The 27,377-nt window shown below is 41.3% G+C and overlaps 1 protein-coding gene across 1 annotated transcript in view; it reads left to right on the top strand.

Moving 5' to 3' along the window:
- Positions 1-27,377, top strand: part of LOC135570113 (centrosomal protein of 112 kDa-like) — a 101,025-nt gene that overhangs the window by 16,430 nt on the left and 57,218 nt on the right. The window contains exons 7-8 of the mRNA XM_065016183.1: positions 2,968-3,015; positions 3,125-3,199. Coding sequence (XP_064872255.1) covers positions 2,968-3,015; positions 3,125-3,199 — 123 coding nt within the window. The remainder of the gene's footprint in view (positions 1-2,967; positions 3,016-3,124; positions 3,200-27,377) is intronic.

The following is a 27,377-nucleotide window of genomic DNA, read 5'->3' as shown; positions in this document are numbered from 1 at the left end:
GGATTACAATTCCTGCTTGTTTGAAGCAGAGGGGAAGCCCTAGACGCCTGAGAAGCATATTGCAGTCACAGCCAGTTCCAGGCTGGTTGTATGAAATATACCACCATTGGATGAGAGAGTACCCCATGCCCAGTAGACTACACGTTGCCTGTCACACTGACACACAACTACTGACTAGCACCTACACAGCTGCAGTGTCTGTCAGACCACAGGGATACAGTCAGAGAGCAGTGAGATGAGGGCTAGAGGAGGATGAGGAGGAGGAGGAAGGAGGAGAGGGAGACTGAGAGTCTTTAGATGTGTTCCTGTCTTATCTCCTGTGTCTGGAGAGTCACTGGACCTGGGAGAGATAAGCAGTACACTGATGTTGTCTTTATTCTCTTATTTATTCTTTCTCTCTCCCTCTCTCTCCCTCTCTCTCCCCCTCCACCTGTACGGGTCTCTCTCTTTTTTGATGAAGTTGATGATTCTCTCTCATCTCTCTCTCCCTGTATCAGACGGGGACGTGAAGCCCTGCTCTGCTCTGTGTTGTGGTAGTGATAATGATAAGAGGCAGTGTGCTTGGCAATGCTCCCCTAGCCTCCACTACCACAAGCATCATCTATAATAGATCTACAGGTGGTTGTACTCTGCACTGTGGAACATAGACAGAGTTAAGCTGTGTGGCTGTGCTCTCTGCACTGTGGAACATAGACAGAGTTAAGCTGTGTGGCTGTGCTCTCTGCACTGTGGAACATAGACAGAGTTAAGCTGTGTGGCTGTGCTCTCTGCACTGTGGAACATAGACAGAGTTAAGCTGTGTGGCTGTGCTCTCTGCACTGTGGAACATAGACAGAGTTAAGCTGTGTGGCTGTGCTCTCTGCACTGTGGAACATAGACAGAGTTAAGCTGTGTGGCTGTGCTCTCTGCACTGTGGAACATAGACAGAGTTAAGCTGTGTGGCTGTGCTCTCTGCACTGTGGAACATAGACAGAGTTTAGCTGTGTGGCTGTGCTCTCTGCACTGTGGAACATAGACAGAGTTAAGCTGTGTGGCTGTGCTCTCTGCACTGTGGAACATAGACATAGTTAAGCTGTGTGGCTGTGAGTGAAGAGCAGGATGTTTGGTTGCAGTGGCTGAAACTACTAGCTGTCTGCAGCATTCTCTGCTGCCTCAATGTAATTCTGTCTTGCCTGGTCATGCTTTGTTTAAACTTTTCTGGTATCCTCTTTGAAATGTCTGTACCCCAGAGCCATCTAGCCACCTAGCCAGGTCTCTCCCTCTCACCTTTAGGAGAGAACAGAACAACCGCAGTCTTTCCCCTCATAGTCCAGTCGATTGTCCCTGTCTACCTCACAGACCTGTTGCCCAACGTTGGGTCAACGTTAGGAAGTGATGCATCACAACGTGTGTTTGTTTGGCTTGAGCGGTAGGTCCTTGATGTGGAGTGGCTCTCCTTTCTTCTCCTCTCTCCTCTCTTCTCTCCTCTGTCTGCGGCCGCCTCATCGATCTGTCCTTGTCAGGGAGAATGCCACAGACAGGATCCAGTACCAGTGCTGGGCAGACATCACAAGCAAACACACACTTTAGTTTAGTCTAGCACCAGTTTATGTTTCACCACCAATGTCTGGTCTGGCCCTGCCCTGCAAGCCTTGGCATGTGGGCCTCCCATGGTCAGAGTTGGATGTGGGCCGCTCCGCTCCACAGAGAGGGAGGTAAGTGTGGGACGTCTTTCAGTATTCAAAAATGTTGTTAAGACTTTATAATCACTTTTATTTATAAGCCTGATTTGCTGAACTGGGTGTCAGAGGTTAAACAAAAGTGTTTCTCTGCACCAGCTCTATGCTCAGAGGGCAGAGGTTTGTCCAGCCACTGCCTGTTTAGTATTGAATGATTGGTCGTTCTGGAGTATACTGGATGTCCACTGTCTTACTGACATGTCATTTAGTTCAGACCAGTTTGGTCTCCAGCTCTGGGCCTTCAAACAGGCCTCAGTCCCCCATTCATTTAGGATTACTGAATGAGCTCACCAACTTGAACCTTCACACCATAGAGAAAACACGCACTAACACACACACACACACACACTCACACACACACTCTACTCCCGTCCTTCGCCCCTCCCTGGCCCTTTGAGCCTTAGCTGTAGAACTCTTTCCTCTCTCTCTCTCTGTCATTTGTTGTCATCTACAAAGTCAGATGATCTCTGTTTCAGAAGGCTGTGATCCCGCCTGCTCCCTTGCAGCTGTCTTCCACAGTGTGAAGCTGCCTGGGAAGTTCATAGAGAAATAAGGAGGTCACTCACAACAAGAGGAAAGGAGAAGAAGGAGAATGAAATTAGATGAAACCGTCGACTCACTACAGTACAGTTTCTCCTCCCGGCTTAATCCCCTAACAGAGTTGAACCATTGATGGTTTTACTCCATAGCCATGTCAGTCAGTCCACTTGTGTCTTAACACACTCTAAGGTGGGCTGACGTCAGAGTTGTCGTTCCTGTTAGCCGTCTCTTCAGTCTCATTGTGTTTTTTCTTCCCTGTGTAATCAAAGGGGACAGAGCGGGCGTGTTTGGTGAGGGAGTATGTATACACATCTGTCTCTCTGGGCCAATAGACGCGTCATGGATAGCTTACGGAGTAACAGGGGTTGACAAAAGGGCTGACTGGCAGAAAGAGGAGCCAAGCGGAAATGGGCCTAGCTGAGCTGAACACACACAATGCCTTGAAGTGGCCCGAGGTATTCCCTTTCTGTAAACAGTCAGAGCTGAGGGAAGAAACTAACTGTGTGTTAAGTGCTGGCCTTTGAAGTTTGAAGTCCTGTATTGTTTAAGACAAACCGAGGGCGGAGGTCGGGAGGGACGTGTGTGTGTGTGTGTGTGTGTGTGTGTGTGTGTGTGTGTGTGTGTGCGGTGGAGCCTTGTCTTGAGAAAAAGGAGGAGATGCAAAATAAGTAAAGTTTTTTTTTCTGTTTCTTTTCTTGTTCTCTTGCAGATTGAGAACCCCAGGTATTTGAGAGAGAACCCTATCCCCTTGTCTCCGGTAAGTGTAAGGGAGGGTTCCCATGTGTGTTGAGGGCAGATAAGTGTTACCTTTTCCTCACTCTCTCCCCCCGTCTCTTTCTTACCACTCTTTTATTTCCATACTGTAGATATTCCTCAAATCCAGCCTGAAGAACAGCACCGGGACTGATGAGCAGACCCCAGTAGCAAGACAGGAGAAAGAGGTGGGCACTAGAACACCCACCTAACCATAGACAGCCATCTAATAACCATCAACCATTCCAGAAAGCAATACCTGTTGAGTACCTCAATCAATACTGAGGTAGAGTACCTTATGATAAGCTGTAGACAACACTCTTTACCAAGAGAGTTTCCATCTATATTTTCCATAGTAGTCTATTTACCACCACAAACCGATGCTGGCACTAAGACCACACTCAACGAGCTGTATAAGGCCATAAGCAAACAAGAGAATGTTCACCCAGAAGTGGGGCTGCTAGTTGCCGGGGACTTCAGGAATGCTTAAATCCATTTTCCCTCATTTCTACCAGCATGTCACATGTGCAACCAGAGGGGAAAAAAACTCTAAACCACCTTCACTCCACACACAGAGACGCGTACAAAACTCTAGACCACCTTCACTCCACACACAGAGACGCGTACAAAACTCTAGACCACCTTCACTCCACACACAGAGACGCGTACAAAACTCTAGACCACCTTCACTCCACACACAGAGACGCGTACAAAACTCTAGACCACCTTCACTCCACACACAGAGACGCGTACAAAACTCTAGACCACCTTCCACACACAGACGCGTGCAAAACTCTAGACCACCTTCAGACACTCTAGACCACCTTCACTCCACACACAGAGACGCGTACAACACTCTAGACCACCTTCACTCCACACACAGAGACGCGTACAAAACTCTAGACCACCTTCACTCCACACACAGAGACGCGTACAAAACTCTAGACCACGTTCACTCCACACACAGAGACGCGTACAAAACTCTAGACCACCTTCACTCCACACACAGAGACGCGTACAAAACTCTAGACCACCTTCACTCCACACACAGAGACGCGTACAAAACTCTAGACCACCTTCACTCCACACACAGAGACGCGTACAAAACTCTAGACCACCTTCACTCCACACACAGAGACGCGTACAAAACTCTAGACCACGTTCACTCCACACACAGAGACGCGTACAAAACTCTAGACCACCTTCACTCCACACACAGAGACGCGTACAAAACTCTAGACCACCTTCACTCCACACAGAGACAGACCACCTTCACTCCACACACAGAGACGCGTACAAAACTCTAGACCACCTTCACTCCACACACAGAGACGCGTACAAAACTCTAGACCACCTTCACTCCACACACAGAGACGCGTACAAAACTCTAGACCACCTTCACTCCACACACAGAGACGCGTACAAAACTCTAGACCACCTTCACTCCACACACAGAGACGCGTACAAAACTCTAGACCACCTTCACTCCACACACAGAGACGCGTACAAAACTCTAGACCACCTTCACTCCACACACAGAGACGCGTACAAAACTCTAGACCACCTTCACTCCACACACAGAGACGCATACAAAACTCTAGACCACCTTCACTCCACACACAGAGACGCGTACAAAACTCTAGACCACCTTCACTCCACACACAGAGACGCATACAAAACTCTAGACCACCTTCACTCCACACACAGAGACGCGTACAAAACTCTCCCTTGTCCTCCATTTGGCAAATCTGACCATAATTCTATCCTCCTGATTCCTGATTACAAGCAAAAACTCAAGCATAGGAAGTACTCGATCAATACGGAATTGGTCAGATGACGCGGATGCTAAGATACAGGACTGTTTTAAGAGCACAGACTGGAATATGTTCCGGGATTCAGCCGAAGGCATTGGGGAGTATGCCATATCAGTCACCGGCTTCATCAATAAGTGCGTCAACAGCGTTCATGACAACGCCTATTTCCCCTCAGGAGACTGAAAAGATTTGGCATGGGTCTTCAGATTCTCAACGAATTCGATGTCTACACCATTGAGAGCATCCTGACTGGTTTCATCACCGCTTGGTATGAAAACTGCTCGGCATCTGACCACAAGGCGCAACAGAGGGCAGCGTGTACGGGCCAGTACATCACTGGAGCCAGGCAAGCGGTACCGGAGCACCAAGTCTGGGTCCAAAAGGCTCCTTAACCGCTTCTACCCGCAAGTCATAAGACTGCTAAACAGTTATGCAAATGCTTGACCCCTTTTTACGTTGCTGCTACTCGCTGTTTATTATCTATTCATAGTCACTTTTTTCATACCTACTGTACATGTACAGTGCATTTAGGAAGTATTCAGACCCCTTGACTTTTTCCCCAAAAATGACTTTATAGCCTTATTCTAAATGTAATTACATTTTTAAAACATCATCAATCCACACACAATACGCCATAATGACAAAGCAAAACCAGGTTTTTAGAATTGTTGCACATTTATATATAAAAAAAACCGATACCTTATTTACATAAGAATTCAGATCCTTTGCTATGACTTGAAATTGAGCTCATGTGCATCCTGTTTCCATTGATCATTATCATCCTGTAATATTTCTACAACTTTATTGGAGTCCACCTGTGGTAAATTCTATTAATTAGACAAAGGCACACACCTGTCTATATACGGTCACACAGTTGACAGTACATGTCAGAGCAAAATCAAATCAAATCACCAAATCAAATCAAATTTTATTTGTCACATACACATGGTTAGCAGATGTTAATGCGAGTGTAGCGAAATGCTTGTGCTTCTAGTTCCGACAATGCAGTAATAACCAACAAGTAATCTAACTAACAATTCCAAAACTACTGTCTTATACACACAATTCCCATTATTAAAGTGGCTGGAGTTGAGTCAGTGTGTTGGCAGCAGCCACTCAATGTGGTGGCTGTTTAACAGTCTGATGGCCTTGAGATAGTACATTAGAGTGTCTAGTTTGAGAAACAGACGCCTCTCAAGTCCTCAATTGGCATCTTCATTAAATAGTACCCGCAAAACACCAGTCTCAACATCAGCAGTGAAGAGGCGACTCCGGGATGCTGGCCTTTTAGGCTTTATCCATAGTGATGGAGGTAGGCCTGGTCAATCTCCTATTCCATGTCAACGGGACGATAACGTGAGAATTTGTGAATCCAAATTCTAAGGAGTAAGAGTCCAAGATCATAACATTAACCCAAAACTGTGAACCACAAGTTAAGTCCCATTCAAAGCAAATTTAACATAGTGACACACTGTTGTCACTCTGGTAAAGAGTTTAATCTCCTTATGCATGAAAATTGTGTTCTAGGCTGCGCTTTGTGTTGCGTTTGTGTTGTTTCTAAAGGGACGATTCCGAATGCCCCTTTAAGAGAGAAAAAAACCAGACCAGTGGTGACAGTTTTTCCTTATGTGGATTTAAGCTGAAAATCCCATTCTGAAAGGACGCTTTGAAGTCCCCCACCCGCCTTTACTCACACTGTTAATATAAAACTGAGCATGACTTGACTCTAATCGCCATGGCTTTTTATGTCCCCCTGGAGAAATGCTGTACTCAATTAGATCAACTTCAGTGAGCTGGCCAAGAAGGGAGAGGGACAGGAGGGACAGAGGGGGATAGAAAGGGTGAGAGGGAGGAATAGAGAGAGAGAGAGGAAACGTGGGAGCGAGAGAGAGTGGTTCAATGGGCACCACCAACAATGCTCATCAGCCCTCCTAATGTGGTTATTCATTCTGACTGGAGGAGAGGAGAATAATGTGGTTATATTCATTCTGACTGGAGGAGAGGAGAATAATGTGGTTATATTCATTCTGACTGGAGGAGACTAATGAGGTGATATTCATTCTGACTGGAGGAGAGGAGAGTAATGTGGTTATATTCATTCTGACTGGAGGAGACTAATGAGGTGATATTCATTCTGACTGGAGGAGAGGAGAGTAATGTGGTTATATTCATTCTGACTGGAGGAGACTAATGTGGTTATATTCATTCTGACTGGAGGAGACTAATGTGGTTATATTCATTCTGACTGGAGGAGAGAGAGTAATGTGGTTATATTCATTCTGACTGGAGGAGACTAATGAGGTGATATTCATTCTGACTGGAGGAGACTAATGTGGTTATATTCATTCTGACTGGAGGAGACTAATGTGGTAATATTCATTCTGACTGGAGGAGACTAATGTGGTTATATTCATTCTGACTGGAGGAGACTAATGTGGTAATATTCATTCTGACTGGAGGAGACTAATGTGGTTATATTCATTCTGACTGGAGGAGACTAATGAGGTGATATTCATTCTGACTGGAGGAGAGGAGAATAATGTGGTTATATTCATTCTGACTGGAGGAGACTAATGAGGTGATATTCATTCTGACTGGAGGAGAGGAGAGTAATGTGGTTATATTCATTCTGACTGGAGGAGACTAATGAGGTGATATTCATTCTGACTGGAGGAGAGGAGAGTAATGTGGTTATATTCATTCTGACTGGAGGAGAATAATGTGGTTATATTCATTCTGACTGGAGGAGACTAATGAGGTGATATTCATTCTGACTGGAGGAGAGGAGAGTAATGTGGTTATATTCATTCTGACTGGAGGAGACTAATGTGGTTATATTCATTCTGACTGGAGGAGACTAATGAGGTGATGTTCATTCTGACTGGAGGAGAGGAGAGTAATGTGGTTATATTCATTCTGACTGGAGGAGACTAATGTGGTTATATTCATTCTGACTGGAGGAGACTAATGTGGTAATATTCATTCTGATTGGAGGAGAGGAGACTAATGTGGTTATATTCATTCTGACTGGAGGAGACTAATGAGGTGATATTCATTCTGAGAGGAGACTAATGTGGTTATATTCATTCTGACTGGAGGAGACTAATGTGGTAATATTCATTCTGATTGGAGGAGAGGAGACTAATGTGGTTATATTCATTCTGACTGGAGGAGACTAATGAGGTGATATTCATTCTGACTGGAGGAGAGGAGAGTAATGTGGTAATATTCATTCTGACTGGAGGAGACTAATGAGGTGATATTCATTCTGACTGGAGGAGAGGAGACTAATGTGGTTATATTCATTCTGACTGGAGGAGAATAATGTGGTATTATTCATTCTGACTGGAGGAGAATAATGTGGTAATATTCATTCTGACTGGAGGAGACTAATGAGGTGATATTCATTCTGACTGGAGGAGAGGAGACTAATGTGGTAATATTCATTCTGACTGGAGGAGACTAATGAGGTGATATTCATTCTGACTGGAGGAGAGGAGACTAATGTGGTTATATTCATTCTGACTGGAGGAGAATAATGTGGTAATATTCATTCTGACTGGAGGAGACTAATGAGGTGATATTCATTCTGACTGGAGGAGAGGAGACTAATGTGGTTATATTCATTCTGACTGGAGGAGAATAATGTGGTAATATTCATTCTGACTGGAGGAGACTAATGTGGTTATATTCATTCCGACTGGAGGAGACTAATGTGGTAATATTCATTCTGATTGGAGGAGAGGAGACTAATGTGGTTATATTCATTCTGACTGGAGGAGACTAATGTGGTAATATTCATTCTGATTGGAGGAGAGGAGACTAATGTGGTGATATTCATTCTGACTGGAGGAGACTAATGCGGTAATATTCATTCTGACTGGAGGAGAGGAGACTAATGTGGTAATATTCATTCTGACTGGAGGAGAGGAAACTAATGTGGTTATATTCATTCTGATTGGAGGAGAGGAGACTAATGTGGTTATATTCATTCTGACTGGAGGAGACTAATGAGGTGATATTCATTCTGACTGGAGGAGAGGAGAGTAATGTGGTTATATTCATTCTGACTGGAGGAGACTAATGAGGTGATATTCATTCTGACTGGAGGAGAGGAGAGTAATGTGGTTATATTCATTCTGACTGGAGGAGAATAATGTGGTTATATTCATTCTGACTGGAGGAGACTAATGAGGTGATATTCATTCTGACTGGAGGAGAGGAGAGTAATGTGGTTATATTCATTCTGACTGGAGGAGACTAATGTGGTTATATTCATTCTGACTGGAGGAGACTAATGTGGTAATATTCATTCTGACTGGAGGAGACTAATGAGGTGATATTCATTCTGACTGGAGGAGAGGAGAATAATGTGGTTATATTCATTCTGACTGGAGGAGACTAATGAGGTGATATTCATTCTGACTGGAGGAGAGGAGAGTAATGTGGTTATATTCATTCTGACTGGAGGAGAGGAGAGTAATGTGGTTATATTCATTCTGACTGGAGGAGACTAATGTGGTAATATTCATTCTGATTGGAGGAGAGGAGACTAATGTGGTGATATTCATTCTGACTGGAGGAGACTAATGTGGTGATATTCATTCTGACTGGAGGAGACTAATGTGGTTATATTCATTCTGACTGGAGGAGACTAATGAGGTGATATTCATTCTGACTGGAGGAGAGGAGAGTAATGTGGTTATATTCATTCTGACTGGAGGAGAATAATGTGGTTATATTCATTCTGACTGGAGGAGACTAATGTGGTGATATTCATTCTGACTGGAGGAGACTAATGTGGTAATATTCATTCTGACTGGACGAGAGGAAACTAATGTGGTTATATTCATTCTGATTGGAGGAGAGGAGACTAATGTGGTTATATTCATTCTGACTGGAGGAGACTAATGAGGTGATATTCATTCTGACTGGAGGAGAGGAGAGTAATGTGGTTATATTCATTCTGACTGGAGGAGACTAATGAGGTGATATTCATTCTGACTGGAGGAGAGGAGAGTAATGTGGTTATATTCATTCTGACTGGAGGAGAATAATGTGGTTATATTCATTCTGGCTGGAGGAGACTAATGAGGTGATATTCATTCTGACTGGAGGAGAGGAGAGTAATTTGGTTATATTCATTCTGACTGGAGGAAACTGTGGTTATATTCATTCTGACTGGAGGAGACTAATGAGGTGATATTCATTCTGACTGGAGGAGAGGAGAGTAATGTGGTTATATTCATTCTGACTGGAGGAGACTAATGTGGTTATATTCATTCTGACTGGAGGAGACTAATGTGGTAATATTCATTCTGATTGGAGGAGAGGAGACTAATGTGGTTATATTCATTCTGACTGGAGGAGACTAATGTGGTAATATTCATTCTGATTGGAGGAGAGGAGACTAATGTGGTGATATTCATTCTGACTGGAGGAGACTAATGCGGTAATAATCATTCTGACTGGAGGAGAAGAGACTAATGTGGTGATATTCATTCTGACTGGAGGAGAGGAGACTAATGTGGTTATATTCATTCTGACTGGAGGAGACTAATGAGGTGATATTCATTCTGACTGGAGGAGAGGAGAGTAATGTGGTTATATTCATTCTGACTGGAGGAGACTAATGAGGTGATATTCATTCTGACTGGAGGAGAGGAGAGTAATGTGGTTATATTCATTCTGACTGGAGGAGAATAATGTGGTTATATTCATTCTGGCTGGAGGAGACTAATGAGGTGATATTCATTCTGACTGGAGGAGAGGAGAGTAATGTGGTTATATTCATTCTGACTGGAGGAGACTGTGGTTATATTCATTCTGACTGGAGGAGACTAATGAGGTGATATTCATTCTGACTGGAGGAGAGGAGAGTAATGTGGTTATATTCATTCTGACTGGAGGAGACTAATGTGGTTATATTCATTCTGACTGGAGGAGACTAATGAGGTGATATTCATTCTGACTGGAGGAGAGGAGAGTAATGTGGTTATATTCATTCTGACTGGAGGAGACTAATGTGGTAATATTCATTCTGATTGGAGGAGAGGAGACTAATGTGGTTATATTCATTCTGACTGGAGGAGACTAATGAGGTGATATTCATTCTGATTGGAGGAGAGGAGACTAATGTGGTTATATTCATTCTGACTGGAGGAGACTAATGTGGTAATATTCATTCTGATTGGAGGAGAGGAGACTAATGTGGTTATATTCATTCTGACTGGAGGAGACTAATGAGGTGATATTCATTCTGACTGGAGGAGAGGAGAGTAATGTGGTAATATTCATTCTGACTGGAGGAGACTAATGAGGTGATATTCATTCTGACTGGAGGAGAGGAGACTAATGTGGTTATATTCATTCTGACTGGAGGAGAATAATGTGGTAATATTCATTCTGACTGGAGGAGACTAATGTGGTTATATTCATTCTGACTGGAGGAGAATAATGTGGTAATATTCATTCTGACTGGAGGAGACTAATGAGGTGATATTCATTCTGACTGGAGGAGAGGAGACTAATGTGGTTATATTCATTCTGACTGGAGGAGAATAATGTGGTAATATTCATTCTGACTGGAGGAGAATAATGTGGTAATATTCATTCTGACTGGAGGAGACTAATGTGGTTATATTCATTCTGACTGGAGGAGAATAATGTGGTTATATTCATTCTGACTGGAGGAGACTAATGAGGTGATATTCATTCTGACTGGAGGAGAGGAGAGTAATGTGGTTATATTCATTCTGACTGGAGGAGACTAATGTGGTTATATTCATTCTGACTGGAGGAGACTAATGAGGTGATATTCATTCTGACTGGAGGAGAGGAGAGTAATGTGGTTATATTCATTCTGACTGGAGGAGACTAATGTGGTTATATTCATTCTGACTGGAGGAGACTAATGAGGTTATATTCATTCTGACTGGAGGAGAGGAGAGTAATGTGGTTATATTCATTCTGACTGGAGGAGACTAATGTGGTTATATTCATTCTGACTGGAGGAGACTAATGTGGTAATATTCATTCTGATTGGAGGAGAGGAGACTAATGTGGTTATATTCATTCTGACTGGAGGAGACTAATGAGGTGATATTCATTCTGATTGGAGGAGAGGAGACTAATGTGGTTATATTCATTCTGACTGGAGGAGACTAATGTGGTAATATTCATTCTGATTGGAGGAGAGGAGACTAATGTGGTTATATTCATTCTGACTGGAGGAGACTAATGAGGTGATATTCATTCTGACTGGAGGAGAGGAGAGTAATGTGGTAATATTCGTTCTGACTGGAGGAGAATAATGTGGTAATATTCATTCTGACTGGAGGAGACTAATGTGGTTATATTCATTCTGACTGGAGGAGAATAATGTGGTTATATTCATTCTGACTGGAGGAGACTAATGTGGTTATATTCATTCTGACTGGAGGAGAATAATGTGGTAATATTCATTCTGACTGGAGGAGACTAATGTGGTTATATTCATTCTGACTGGAGGAGACTAATGAGGTGATATTCATTCTGACTGGAGGAGAGGAGAGTAATGTGGTTATATTCATTCTGACTGGAGGAGACTAATGTGGTTATATTCATTCTGACTGGAGGAGACTAATGAGGTGATATTCATTCTGACTGGAGGAGAGGAGAGTAATGTGGTTATATTCATTCTGACTGGAGGAGACTAATGTGGTTATATTCATTCTGACTGGAGGAGACTAATGAGGTGATATTCATTCTGACTGGAGGAGAGGAGAGTAATGTGGTTATATTCATTCTGACTGGAGGAGACTAATGTGGTTATATTCATTCTGACTGGAGGAGACTAATGTGGTAATATTCATTCTGATTGGAGGAGAGGAGACTAATGTGGTTATATTCATTCTGACTGGAGGAGACTAATGAGGTGATATTCATTCTGATTGGAGGAGAGGAGACTAATGTGGTTATATTCATTCTGACTGGAGGAGACTAATGTGGTAATATTCATTCTGATTGGAGGAGAGGAGACTAATGTGGTTATATTCATTCTGACTGGAGGAGACTAATGAGGTGATATTCATTCTGACTGGAGGAGAGGAGACTAATGTGGTTATATTCATTCTGACTGGAGGAGAATAATGTGGTAATATTCATTCTGACTGGAGGAGACTAATGTGGTTATATTCATTCTGACTGGAGGAGAATAATGTGGTAATATTCATTCTGACTGGAGGAGACTAATGAGGTGATATTCATTCTGACTGGAGGAGAGGAGAGTAATGTGGTTATATTCATTCTGACTGGAGGAGACTAATGTGGTTATATTCATTCTGACTGGAGGAGAGGAGACTAATGTGGTTATATTCATTCTGGGAGGAGAATAATGTGGTATATTCATTCTGACTGGAGGAGACTAATGAGGTGATATTCATTCTGACTGGAGGAGAGTAATGTGGTTATATTCATTCTGACTGGAGGAGACTAATGTGGTTATATTCATTCTGACTGGAGGAGACTAATGTGGTAATATTCATTCTGACTGGAGGAGAGGAGACTAATGTGGTTATATTCATTCTGACTGGAGGAGACTAATGTGGTGATATTCATTCTGACTGGAGGAGACTAATGTGGTAATATTCATTCTGATTGGAGGAGAGGAGACTAATGTGGTGATATTCATTCTGACTGGAGGAGACTAATGTGGTTATATTCATTCTGACTGGAGGAGACTAATGAGGTGATATTCATTCTGACTGGAGGAGAGGAGAGTAATGTGGTTATATTCATTCTGACTGGAGGAGAATAATGTGGTTATATTCATTCTGACTGGAGGAGACTAATGAGGTGATATTCATTCTGACTGGAGGAGAGAGACTATTCTGACTGGAGGAGACTAATGTGGTTATATTCATTCTGACTGGAGGAGACTAATGGAATATTCATTCTGACTGGAGAGACTAATGAGGTGATATTCATTCTGACTGGAGGAGAGGAGAATAATGTGGTTATATTCATTCTGACTGGAGGAGACTAATGAGGTGATATTCATTCTGACTGGAGGAGAGGAGAGTAATGTGGTTATATTCATTCTGACTGGAGGAGACTAATGTGGTTATATTCATTCTGACTGGAGGAGACTAATGTGGTTATATTCATTCTGACTGGAGGAGACTAATGTGGTAATATTCATTCTGACTGGAGGAGACTAATGTGGTTATATTCATTCTGACTGGAGGAGACTAATGTGGTAATATTCATTCTGACTGGAGGAGACTAATGTGGTTATATTCATTCTGACTGGAGGAGACTAATGAGGTGATATTCATTCTGACTGGAGGAGAGGAGAGTAATGTGGTTATATTCATTCTGACTGGAGGAGAATAATGTGGTTATATTCATTCTGACTGGAGGAGACTAATGTGGTGATATTCATTCTGACTGGAGGAGACTAATGTGGTTATATTCATTCTGACTGGAGGAGACTAATGAGGTGATATTCATTCTGACTGGAGGAGAGGAGAGTAATGTGGTTATATTCATTCTGACTGGAGGAGACTAATGTGGTTATATTCATTCTGACTGGAGGAGACTAATGAGGTGATATTCATTCTGACTGGAGGAGAGGAGAGTAATGTGGTTATATTCATTCTGACTGGAGGAGACTAATGTGGTTATATTCATTCTGACTGGAGATTGGAGAGGAGACTAATGTGGTGATATTCATTCTGACTGGAGGAGACTAATGCGGTAATAATCATTCTGACTGGAGGAGAAGAGACTAATGTGGTGATATTCATTCTGACTGGAGGAGAGGAAACTAATGTGGTTATATTCATTCTGATTGGAGGAGAGGAGACTAATGTGGTGATATTCATTCTGACTGGAGGAGACTAATGTGGTTATATTCATTCTGACTGGAGGAGAGGAAACTAATGTGGTTATATTCATTCTGATTGGAGGAGAGGAGACTAATGTGGTTATATTCATTCTGACTGGAGGAGACTAATGAGGTGATATTCATTCTGACTGGAGGAGAGGAGAGTAATGTGGTTATATTCATTCTGACTGGAGGAGACTAATGAGGTGATATTCATTCTGACTGGAGGAGAGGAGAGTAATGTGGTTATATTCATTCTGACTGGAGGAGAATAATGTGGTTATATTCATTCTGGCTGGAGGAGACTAATGAGGTGATATTCATTCTGACTGGAGGAGAGGAGAGTAATGTGGTTATATTCATTCTGACTGGAGGAGACTGTGGTTATATTCATTCTGACTGGAGGAGACTAATGAGGTGATATTCATTCTGACTGGAGGAGAGGAGAGTAATGTGGTTATATTCATTCTGACTGGAGGAGACTGTGGTTATATTCATTCTGACTGGAGGAGACTAATGAGGTGATATTCATTCTGACTGGAGGAGAGGAGAGTAATGTGGTTATATTCATTCTGACTGGAGGAGACTAATGTGGTTATATTCATTCTGACTGGAGGAGACTAATGTGGTAATATTCATTCTGATTGGAGGAGAGGAGACTAATGTGGTTATATTCATTCTGACTGGAGGAGACTAATGTGGTAATATTCATTCTGATTGGAGGAGAGGAGACTAATGTGGTGATATTCATTCTGACTGGAGGAGACTAATGCGGTAATAATCATTCTGACTGGAGGAGAGGAAACTAATGTGGTTATATTCATTCTGATTGGAGGAGAGGAGACTAATGTGGTGATATTCATTCTGACTGGAGGAGACTAATGTGGTTATATTCATTCTGACTGGAGGAGAGGAAACTAATGTGGTTATATTCATTCTGATTGGAGGAGAGGAGACTAATGTGGTTATATTCATTCTGACTGGAGGAGACTAATGAGGTGATATTCATTCTGACTGGAGGAGAGGAGAGTAATGTGGTTATATTCATTCTGACTGGAGGAGACTAATGAGGTGATATTCATTCTGACTGGAGGAGAGGAGAGTAATGTGGTTATATTCATTCTGACTGGAGGAGAATAATGTGGTTATATTCATTCTGACTGGAGGAGACTAATGAGGTGATATTCATTCTGATTGGAGGAGAGGAGACTAATGTGGTTATATTCATTCTGACTGGAGGAGACTAATGTGCTAATATTCATTCTGATTGGAGGAGAGGAGACTAATGTGGTTATATTCATTCTGACTGGAGGAGACTAATGAGGTGATATTCATTCTGACTGGAGGAGAGGAGAGTAATGTGGTAATATTCATTCTGACTGGAGGAGACTAATGAGGTGATATTCATTCTGACTGGAGGAGAGGAGACTAATGTGGTTATATTCATTCTGACTGGAGGAGAATAATGTGGTAATATTCATTCTGACTGGAGGAGACTAATGTGGTTATATTCATTCTGATTGGAGGAGAGGAGACTAATGTGGTTATATTCATTCTGACTGGAGGAGACTAATGAGGTGATATTCATTCTGATTGGAGGAGAGGAGACTAATGTGGTTATATTCATTCTGATTGGAGGAGAGGAGACTAATGTGGTTATATTCATTCTGACTGGAGGAGACTAATGTGGTAATATTCATTCTGACTGGAGGAGAGGAGACTAATGTGGTTATATTCATTCTGACTGGAGGAGACTAATGTGGTGATATTCATTCTGACTGGAGGAGAGGAGACTAATATTCATTCTGACTGGAGGAGACTAATGATATATTCATTCTGATTGGAGGAGAGGAGACTAATGTGGTTATATTCATTCTGACTGGAGGAGACTAATGAGGTGATATTCATTCTGACTGGAGGAGAGGAGACTAATGTGGTTATATTCATTCTGACTGGAGGAGATAATGTGGTAATATTCATTCTGACTGGAGGAGACTAATGTGGTTATATTCATTCTGACTGGAGGAGAATAATGTGGTAATATTCATTCTGACTGGAGGAGACTAATGAGGTGATATTCATTCTGACTGGAGGAGAGGAGAGTAATGTGGTTATATTCATTCTGACTGGAGGAGACTAATGTGGTTATATTCATTCCGACTGGAGGAGAGGAGACTAATGTGGTTATATTCATTCTGACTGGAGGAGAATAATGTGGTAATATTCATTCTGACTGGAGGAGACTAATGTGGTTATATTCATTCTGACTGGAGGAGAATAATGTGGTAATATTCATTCTGACTGGAGGAGACTAATGAGGTGATATTCATTCTGACTGGAGGAGAGGAGAGTAATGTGGTTATATTCATTCTGACTGGAGGAGACTAATGTGGTTATATTCATTCTGACTGGAGGAGACTAATGTGGTAATATTCATTCTGATTGGAGGAGAGGAGACTAATGTGGTTATATTCATTCTGACTGGAGGAGACTAATGTGGTAATATTCATTCTGATTGGAGGAGAGGAGACTAATGTGGTGATATTCATTCTGACTGGAGGAGACTAATGTGGTAATATTCATTCTGACTGGAGGAGAGGAAACTAATGTGGTTATATTCATTCTGATTGGAGGAGAGGAGACTAATGTGGTTATATTCATTCTGACTGGAGGAGACTAATGAGGTGATATTCATTCTGACTGGAGGAGAGGAGAGTAATGTGGTTATATTCATTCTGACTGGAGGAGACTAATGAGGTGATATTCATTCTGACTGGAGGAGAGGAGAGTAATGTGGTTATATTCATTCTGACTGGAGGAGAATAATGTGGTTATATTCATTCTGACTGGAGGAGACTAATGAGGTGATATTCATTCTGACTGGAGGAGAGGAGAGTAATGTGGTTATATTCATTCTGACTGGAGGAGACTAATGTGGTTATATTCATTCTGACTGGAGGAGACTAATGAGGTAATATTCATTCTGACTGGACTGGAGAGAGGAGAATAATGTGGTTATATTCATTCTGACTGGAGGAGACTAATGAGGTGATATTCATTCTGACTGGAGGAGAGAGAGTAAATGTGGTTATATTCATTCTGACTGGAGGAGAGGAGAGTAATGTGGTTATATTCATTCTGACTGGAGGAGACTAATGTGGTAATATTCATTCTGACTGGAGGAGAGGAGACTAATGTGGTGATATTCATTCTGACTGGAGGAGACTAATGTGGTGATATTCATTCTGACTGGAGGAGACTAATGTGGTTATATTCATTCTGACTGGAGGAGACTAATGAGGTGATATTCATTCTGACTGGAGGAGAGGAGAGTAATGTGGTTATATTCATTCTGACTGGAGGAGACTAATGTGGTTATATTCATTCTGACTGGAGGAGACTAATGTGGTAATATTCATTCTGACTGGAGGAGACTAATGTGGTTATATTCATTCTGACTGGAGGAGACTAATGTGGTAATATTCATTCTGATTGGAGGAGAGGAGACTAATGTGGTGATATTCATTCTGACTGGAGGAGACTAATGCGGTAATAATCATTCTGACTGGAGGAGAAGAGACTAATGTGGTGATATTCATTCTGACTGGAGGAGAGGAAACTAATGTGGTTATATTCATTCTGATTGGAGGAGAGGAGACTAATGTGGTGATATTCATTCTGACTGGAGGAGACTAATGTGGTTATATTCATTCTGACTGGAGGAGAGGAAACTAATGTGGTTATATTCATTCTGATTGGAGGAGAGGAGACTAATGTGGTTATATTCATTCTGACTGGAGGAGACTAATGAGGTGATATTCATTCTGACTGGAGGAGAGGAGACTAATGTGGTTATATTCATTCTGACTGGAGGAGACTAATGAGGTGATATTCATTCTGACTGGAGGAGAGGAGAGTAATGTGGTTATATTCATTCTGACTGGAGGAGAATAATGTGGTTATATTCATTCTGACTGGAGGAGACTAATGAGGTGATATTCATTCTGATTGGAGGAGAGGAGACTAATGTGGTTATATTCATTCTGACTGGAGGAGACTAATGTGCTAATATTCATTCTGATTGGAGGAGAGGAGACTAATGTGGTTATATTCATTCTGACTGGAGGAGACTAATGAGGTGATATTCATTCTGACTGGAGGAGAGGAGAGTAATGTGGTAATATTCATTCTGACTGGAGGAGACTAATGATATATTCATTCTGACTGGAGGAGAGGAGACTAATGTGGTTATATTCATTCTGACTGGAGGAGAATAATGTGGTAATATTCATTCTGACTGGAGGAGACTAATGTGGTTATATTCATTCTGATTGGAGGAGAGGAGACTAATGTGGTTATATTCATTCTGACTGGAGGAGACTAATATATTCATTCTGACTGGAGGAGAGACTAATGTGGTTATATTCATTCTGATTGGAGGAGAGGAGACTAATGTGGTTATATTCATTCTGACTGGAGGAGACTAATGTGGTTATATTCATTCTGATTGGAGGAGAGGAGACTAATGTGGTTATATTCATTCTGACTGGAGGAGACTAATGAGGTGATATTCATTCTGACTGGAGGAGAGGAGAGTAATGTGGTAATATTCATTCTGACTGGAGGAGACTAATGAGGTGATATTCATTCTGATTGGAGGAGAGGAGACTAATGTGGTTATATTCATTCTGACTGGAGGAGACTAATGAGGTGATATTCATTCTGACTGGAGGAGAGGAGACTAATGTGGTTATATTCATTCTGACTGGAGGAGTATAATGTGGTAATATTCATTCTGACTGGAGGAGACTAATGTGGTTATATTCATTCTGACTGGAGGAGAATAATGTGGTAATATTCATTCTGACTGGAGGAGACTAATGAGGTGATATTCATTCTGACTGGAGGAGAGGAGAGTAATGTGGTTATATTCATTCTGACTGGAGGAGACTAATGTGGTTATATTCATTCTGACTGGAGGAGAGGAGACTAATGTGGTTATATTCATTCTGACTGGAGGAGAATAATGTGGTAATATTCATTCTGACTGGAGGAGACTAATGTGGTTATATTCATTCTGACTGGAGGAGAATAATGTGGTTATATTCATTCTGACTGGAGGAGACTAATGAGGTGATATTCATTCTGACTGGAGGAGAGGAGAGTAATGTGGTTATATTCATTCTGACTGGAGGAGACTAATGTGGTTATATTCATTCTGACTGGAGGAGACTAATGTGGTAATATTCATTCTGATTGGAGGAGAGGAGACTAATGTGGTTATATTCATTCTGACTGGAGGAGACTAATGTCATTCTGATTGGAGGAGACTAATGTGGTGATATTCATTCTGACTGGAGGAGAGGAGACTAATGTGGTAATATTCATTCTGACTGGAGGAGAGGAAACTAATGTGGTTATATTCATTCTGATTGGAGGAGAGGAGACTAATGTGGTTATATTCATTCTGACTGGAGGAGACTAATGAGGTGATATTCATTCTGACTGGAGGAGAGGAGAGTAATGTGGTTATATTCATTCTGACTGGAGGAGACTAATGAGGTGATATTCATTCTGACTGGAGGAGAGGAGAGTAATGTGGTTATATTCATTCTGACTGGAGGAGAATAATGTGGTTATATTCATTCTGACTGGAGGAGACTAATGAGGTGATATTCATTCTGACTGGAGGAGAGGAGAGTAATGTGGTTATATTCATTCTGACTGGAGGAGACTAATGTGGTTATATTCATTCTGACTGGAGGAGACTAATGTGGTAATATTCATTCTGACTGGAGGAGACTAATGAGGTGATATTCATTCTGACTGGAGGAGAGGAGAATAATGTGGTTATATTCATTCTGACTGGAGGAGACTAATGAGGTGATATTCATTCTGACTGGAGGAGAGGAGAGTAATGTGGTTATATTCATTCTGACTGGAGGAGACTAATGTGGTTATATTCATTCTGACTGGAGGAGACTAATGTGGTAATATTCATTCTGATTGGAGGAGAGGAGACTAATGTGGTGATATTCATTCTGACTGGAGGAGACTAATGTGGTGATATTCATTCTGACTGGAGGAGACTAATGTGGTTATATTCATTCTGACTGGAGGAGACTAATGAGGTGATATTCATTCTGACTGGAGGAGAGGAGAGTAATGTGGTTATATTCATTCTGACTGGAGGAGAATAATGTGGTTATATTCATTCTGACTGGAGGAGACTAATGTGGTGATATTCATTCTGACTGGAGGAGACTAATGTGGTAATATTCATTCTGACTGGACGAGAGGAAACTAATGTGGTTATATTCATTCTGATTGGAGGAGAGGAGACTAATGTGGTTATATTCATTCTGACTGGAGGAGACTAATGAGGTGATATTCATTCTGACTGGAGGAGAGGAGAGTAATGTGGTTATATTCATTCTGACTGGAGGAGACTAATGAGGTGATATTCATTCTGACTGGAGGAGAGGAGAGTAATGTGGTTATATTCATTCTGACTGGAGGAGACTGTGGTTATATTCATTCTGACTGGAGGAGACTAATGAGGTGATATTCATTCTGACTGGAGGAGACTAATGTGGTAATATTCATTCTGATTGGAGGAGAGGAGACTAATGTGGTTATATTCATTCTGACTGGAGGAGACTAATGTGGTAATATTCATTCTGATTGGAGGAGAGGAGACTAATGTGGTGATATTCATTCTGACTGGAGGAGACTAATGCGGTAATAATCATTCTGACTGGAGGAGAAGAGACTAATGTGGTGATATTCATTCTGACTGGAGGAGAGGAAACTAATGTGGTTATATTCATTCTGATTGGAGGAGAGGAGACTAATGTGGTGATATTCATTCTGACTGGAGGAGACTAATGTGGTTATATTCATTCTGACTGGAGGAGAGGAAACTAATGTGGTTATATTCATTCTGATTGGAGGAGAGGAGACTAATGTGGTTATATTCATTCTGACTGGAGGAGACTAATGAGGTGATATTCATTCTGACTGGAGGAGAGGAGAGTAATGTGGTTATATTCATTCTGACTGGAGGAGACTAATGAGGTGATATTCATTCTGACTGGAGGAGAGGAGAGTAATGTGGTTATATTCATTCTGACTGGAGGAGACTAATGTGGTTATATTCATTCTGACTGGAGGAGACTAATGAGGTGATATTCATTCTGACTGGAGGAGAGGAGAGTAATGTGGTTATATTCATTCTGACTGGAGGAGACTAATGTGGTTATATTCATTCTGACTGGAGGAGACTAATGTGGTAATATTCATTCTGATTGGAGGAGAGGAGACTAATGGATATTCATTCTGACTGGAGGAGACTAATGAGGTGATATTCATTCTGATTGGAGGAGAGGAGACTAATGTGGTTATATTCATTCTGACTGGAGGAGACTAATGTGGTTATATTCATTCTGACTGGAGGAGAATAATGTGGTAATATTCATTCTGACTGGAGGAGACTAATGAGGTGATATTCATTCTGACTGGAGGAGAGGAGAGTAATGTGGTTATATTCATTCTGACTGGAGGAGACTAATGTGGTTATATTCATTCTGACTGGAGGAGACTAATGTGGTAATATTCATTCTGATTGGAGGAGAGGAGACTAATGTGGTTATATTCATTCTGACTGGAGGAGACTAATGTGGTAATATTCATTCTGATTGGAGGAGAGGAGACTAATGTGGTGATATTCATTCTGACTGGAGGAGACTAATGCGGTAATATTCATTCTGACTGGAGGAGAGGAGACTAATGTGGTAATATTCATTCTGACTGGAGGAGAGGAAACTAATGTGGTTATATTCATTCTGATTGGAGGAGAGGAGACTAATGTGGTTATATTCATTCTGACTGGAGGAGACTAATGTGGTTATATTCATTCTGACTGGAGGAGACTAATGAGGTGATATTCATTCTGACTGGAGGAGAGGAGAGTAATGTGGTTATATTCATTCTGACTGGAGGAGAATAATGTGGTTATATTCATTCTGACTGGAGGAGACTAATGAGGTGATATTCATTCTGACTGGAGGAGAGGAGAGTAATGTGGTTATATTCATTCTGACTGGAGGAGACTAATGTGGTTATATTCATTCTGACTGGAGGAGACTAATGTGGTAATATTCATTCTGATTGGAGGAGAGGAGACTAATGTGGTTATATTCATTCTGACTGGAGGAGACTAATGTGGTAATATTCATTCATTCTGATATTCATGGAGGAGAGACTAATGTGGTAATAATCATTCTGACTGGAGGAGAAGAGACTAATTCATTCTGACTGGAGGAGAGGAGACTAATGTGGTTATATTTATTCTGATTGGAGGAGAGGAGACTAATGTGGTGATATTCATTCTGACTGGAGGAGACTAATGTGGTTATATTCATTCTGACTGGAGGAGAGGAAACTAATGTGGTTATATTCATTCTGATTGGAGGAGAGGAGACTAATGTGGTGATATTCATTCTGACTGGAGGAGACTAATGCGGTAATAATCATTCTGACTGGAGGAGAAGAGACTAATGTGGTGATATTCATTCTGACTGGAGGAGAGGAAACTAATGTGGTTATATTCATTCTGATTGGAGGAGAGGAGACTAATGTGGTGATATTCATTCTGACTGGAGGAGACTAATGTGGTTATATTCATTCTGACTGGAGGAGAGGAAACTAATGTGGTTATATTCATTCTGACTGGAGGAGACTAATGTGGTTATATTCATTCTGACTGGAGGAGACTAATGAGGTGATATTCATTCTGACTGGAGGAGAGGAGAGTAATGTGGTTATATTCATTCTGACTGGAGGAGACTAATGTGGTGGTATATTCATTCTGACTGGAGGAGACTAATGACTGGTAATATTCATTCTGACTGGAGGAGAGGAGACTGGAGGAGACTAATGTGGTTATATTCATTCTGACTGGAGGAGACTAATGTGGTAATATTCATTCTGACTGGAGGAGAGAGACTAATGTGGTTATATTCATTCTGACTGAGGAGACTAATGGAGATTGGAGAGAGAGACTAATGTGGTTATATTCATTCTGACTGGAGGAGACTAATGTGGTTATATTCATTCTGACTGGAGGAGAATAATGAATATTCATTCTGACTGGAGGAGACTAATGATATTCATTCTGACTGGAGGAGAGGAGAGTAATGTGGTTATATTCATTCTGACTGGAGGAGACTAATGTGGTTATATTCATTCTGACTGGAGGAGACTAATGTGGTAATATTCATTCTGATTGGAGGAGAGGAGACTAATGTGGTTATATTCATTCTGACTGGAGGAGACTAATGTGGTAATATTCATTCTGATTGGAGGAGAGGAGACTAATGTGGTGATATTCATTCTGACTGGAGGAGACTAATGCGGTAATATTCATTCTGACTGGAGGAGAGACTAATGTGGTATATTCATTCTGACTGGAGGAGAGGAAACTAATGTGGTTATATTCATTCTGATTGGAGGAGAGGAGACTAATGTGGTTATATTCATTCTGACTGGAGGAGACTAATGAGGTGATATTCATTCTGACTGGAGAGAGGAGAGTAATGTGGTTATATTCATTCTGACTGGAGGAGACTAATGAGGTGATATTCATTCTGACTGGAGGAGAGGAGACTAATGTGGTTATATTCATTCTGACTGGATATTCATTCTGACTGGAGGAGACTAATGTGGTGATATTCATTCTGACTGGAGGTGGTTAGACTGAGAGACTAATGTGGTTATATTCATTCTGACTGGAGGAGACTAATGTGGTAATATTCATTCTGACTGGAGGAGAGAGACTAATGTGGTTATATTCATTCTGACTGGAGGAGACTAATGTGGTAATATTCATTCTGATTGGAGGAGAGGAGACTAATGTGGTGATATTCATTCTGACTGGAGGAGACTAATGCGGTATAATCATTCTGACTGGAGGAGAGAGACTAATGTGGTGATATTCATTCTGACTGGAGGAGAGGAAACTAATGTGGTTATATTCATTCTGACTGGAGGAGAGACTAATGTGGTTATATTCATTCTGACTGGAGGAGACTAATGTGGTTATATTCATTCTGACTGGAGGAGAGGAAACTAATGTGGTTATATTCATTCTGATTGGAGGAGGAGACTAATGTGGTTATATTCATTCTGACTGGAGGAGACTAATGAGGTGATATTCATTCTGACTGGAGGAGAGGAGAATAATGTGGTTATATTCATTCTGACTGGAGGAGACTAATGAGGTGATATTCATTCTGACTGGAGGAGAGGAGAGTAATGTGGTTATATTCATTCTGACTGGAGGAGACTAATGTGGTTATATTCATTCTGACTGGAGGAGACTAATGAGGTGATATTCATTCTGACTGGAGGAGAGGAGAGTAATGTGGTTATATTCATTCTGACTGGAGGAGACTAATGTGGTTATATTCATTCTGACTGGAGGAGACTAATGTGGTAATATTCATTCTGACTGGAGGAGAGGAGACTAATGTGGTTATATTCATTCTGACTGGAGGAGACTAATGAGGTGATATTCATTCTGATTGGAGGAGAGGAGACTAATGTGGTTATATTCATTCTGACTGGAGGAGACTAATGTGGTTATATTCATTCTGACTGGAGGAGAGGAGACTAATGTGGTTATATTCATTCTGACTGGAGGAGACTAATGTGGTTATATTCATTCTGACTGGAGGAGACTAATGTGGTTATATTCATTCTGACTGGAGGAGACTAATGTGGTAATATTCATTCTGATTGGAGGAGAGGAGACTAATGTGGTTATATTCATTCTGACTGGAGGAGACTAATGTGGTAATATTCATTCTGATTGGAGGAGAGGAGACTAATGTGGTGATATTCATTCTGACTGGAGGAGACTAATGCGGTAATATTCATTCTGACTAATGTGGTAATATTCATTCTGACTGGAGGAGAGGAAACTAATGTGGTTATATTCATTCTGATTGGAGGAGAGGAGACTAATGTGGTTATATTCATTCTGACTGGAGGAGACTAATGTGGTTATATTCATTCTGACTGGAGGAGAGGAGACTAATGTGGTTATATTCATTCTGACTGGAGGAGACTAATGAGGTGATATTCATTCTGACTGGAGGAGAGGAGAGTAATGTGGTTATATTCATTCTGACTGGAGGAGACTGTGGTTATATTCATTCTGACTGGAGGAGACTAATGAGGTGATATTCATTCTGACTGGAGGAGAGGAGAGTAATGTGGTTATATTCATTCTGACTGGAGGAGACTAATGTGGTTATATTCATTCTGACTGGAGGAGACTAATGTGGTAATATTCATTCTGATTGGAGGAGAGGAGACTAATGTGGTTATATTCATTCTGACTGGAGGAGACTAATGTGGTAATATTCATTCTGATTGGAGGAGAGGAGACTAATGTGGTGATATTCATTCTGACTGGAGGAGACTAATGCGGTAATAATCATTCTGACTGGAGGAGAAGAGACTAATGTGGTGATATTCATTCTGACTGGAGGAGAGGAAACTAATGTGGTTATATTCATTCTGATTGGAGGAGAGGAGACTAATGTGGTGATATTCATTCTGACTGGAGGACTGGAGGAGAGGAAACTAATGTGGTTATATTCATTCTGATTGGAGGAGAGGAGACTAATGTGGTTATATTCATTCTGACTGGAGGAGACTAATGAGGTGATATTCATTCTGACTGGAGGAGAGGAGAGTAATGTGGTTATATTCATTCTGACTGGAGGAGACTAATGAGGTGATATTCATTCTGACTGGAGGAGAGGAGAGTAATGTGGTTATATTCATTCTGACTGGAGGAGAATAATGTGGTTATATTCATTCTGGCTGGAGGAGACTAATGAGGTGATATTCATTCTGACTGGAGGAGAGAGAGTAATGTGGTTATATTCATTCTGACTGGAAGACTGTGGTTATATTCATTCTGACTGGAGGAGACTAATGAGGTGATATTCATTCTGACTGGAGGAGAGGAGAGTAATGTGGTTATATTCATTCTGACTGGAGGAGACTAATGTGGTTATATTCATTCTGACTGGAGGAGACTAATGAGGTGATATTCATTCTGACTGGAGGAGAGGAGAGTAATGTGGTTATATTCATTCTGACTGGAGGAGACTAATGTGGTTATATTCATTCTGACTGGAGGAGACTAATGTGGTAATATTCATTCTGATTGGAGGAGAGGAGACTAATGTGGTTATATTCATTCTGACTGGAGGAGACTAATGAGGTGATATTCATTCTGATTGGAGGAGAGGAGACTAATGTGGTTATATTCATTCTGACTGGAGGAGACTAATGTGGTTATATTCATTCTGACTGGAGGAGAATAATGTGGTAATATTCATTCTGACTGGAGGAGACTAATGAGGTGATATTCATTCTGACTGGAGGAGAGGAGAGTAATGTGGTTATATTCATTCTGACTGGAGGAGACTAATGTGGTTATATTCATTCTGAATAATGTGGTAATATTCATTCTGACTGGAGGAGAGGAGACTAATGTGGTTATATTCATTCTGACTGGAGGAGACTAATGTGGTAATATTCATTCTGATTGGAGGAGAGGAGACTAATGTGGTGATATTCATTCTGACTGGAGGAGACTAATGTGGT

The sequence above is a fragment of the Oncorhynchus nerka genome, unplaced genomic scaffold, assembly GCF_034236695.1.
Source record: "Oncorhynchus nerka isolate Pitt River unplaced genomic scaffold, Oner_Uvic_2.0 unplaced_scaffold_1098, whole genome shotgun sequence".
NCBI lineage: Eukaryota > Metazoa > Chordata > Actinopteri > Salmoniformes > Salmonidae > Oncorhynchus > Oncorhynchus nerka.
Note: the sequence above shows the minus strand (reverse complement) of the source record. Positions and strands in the feature narration are given on the sequence as shown.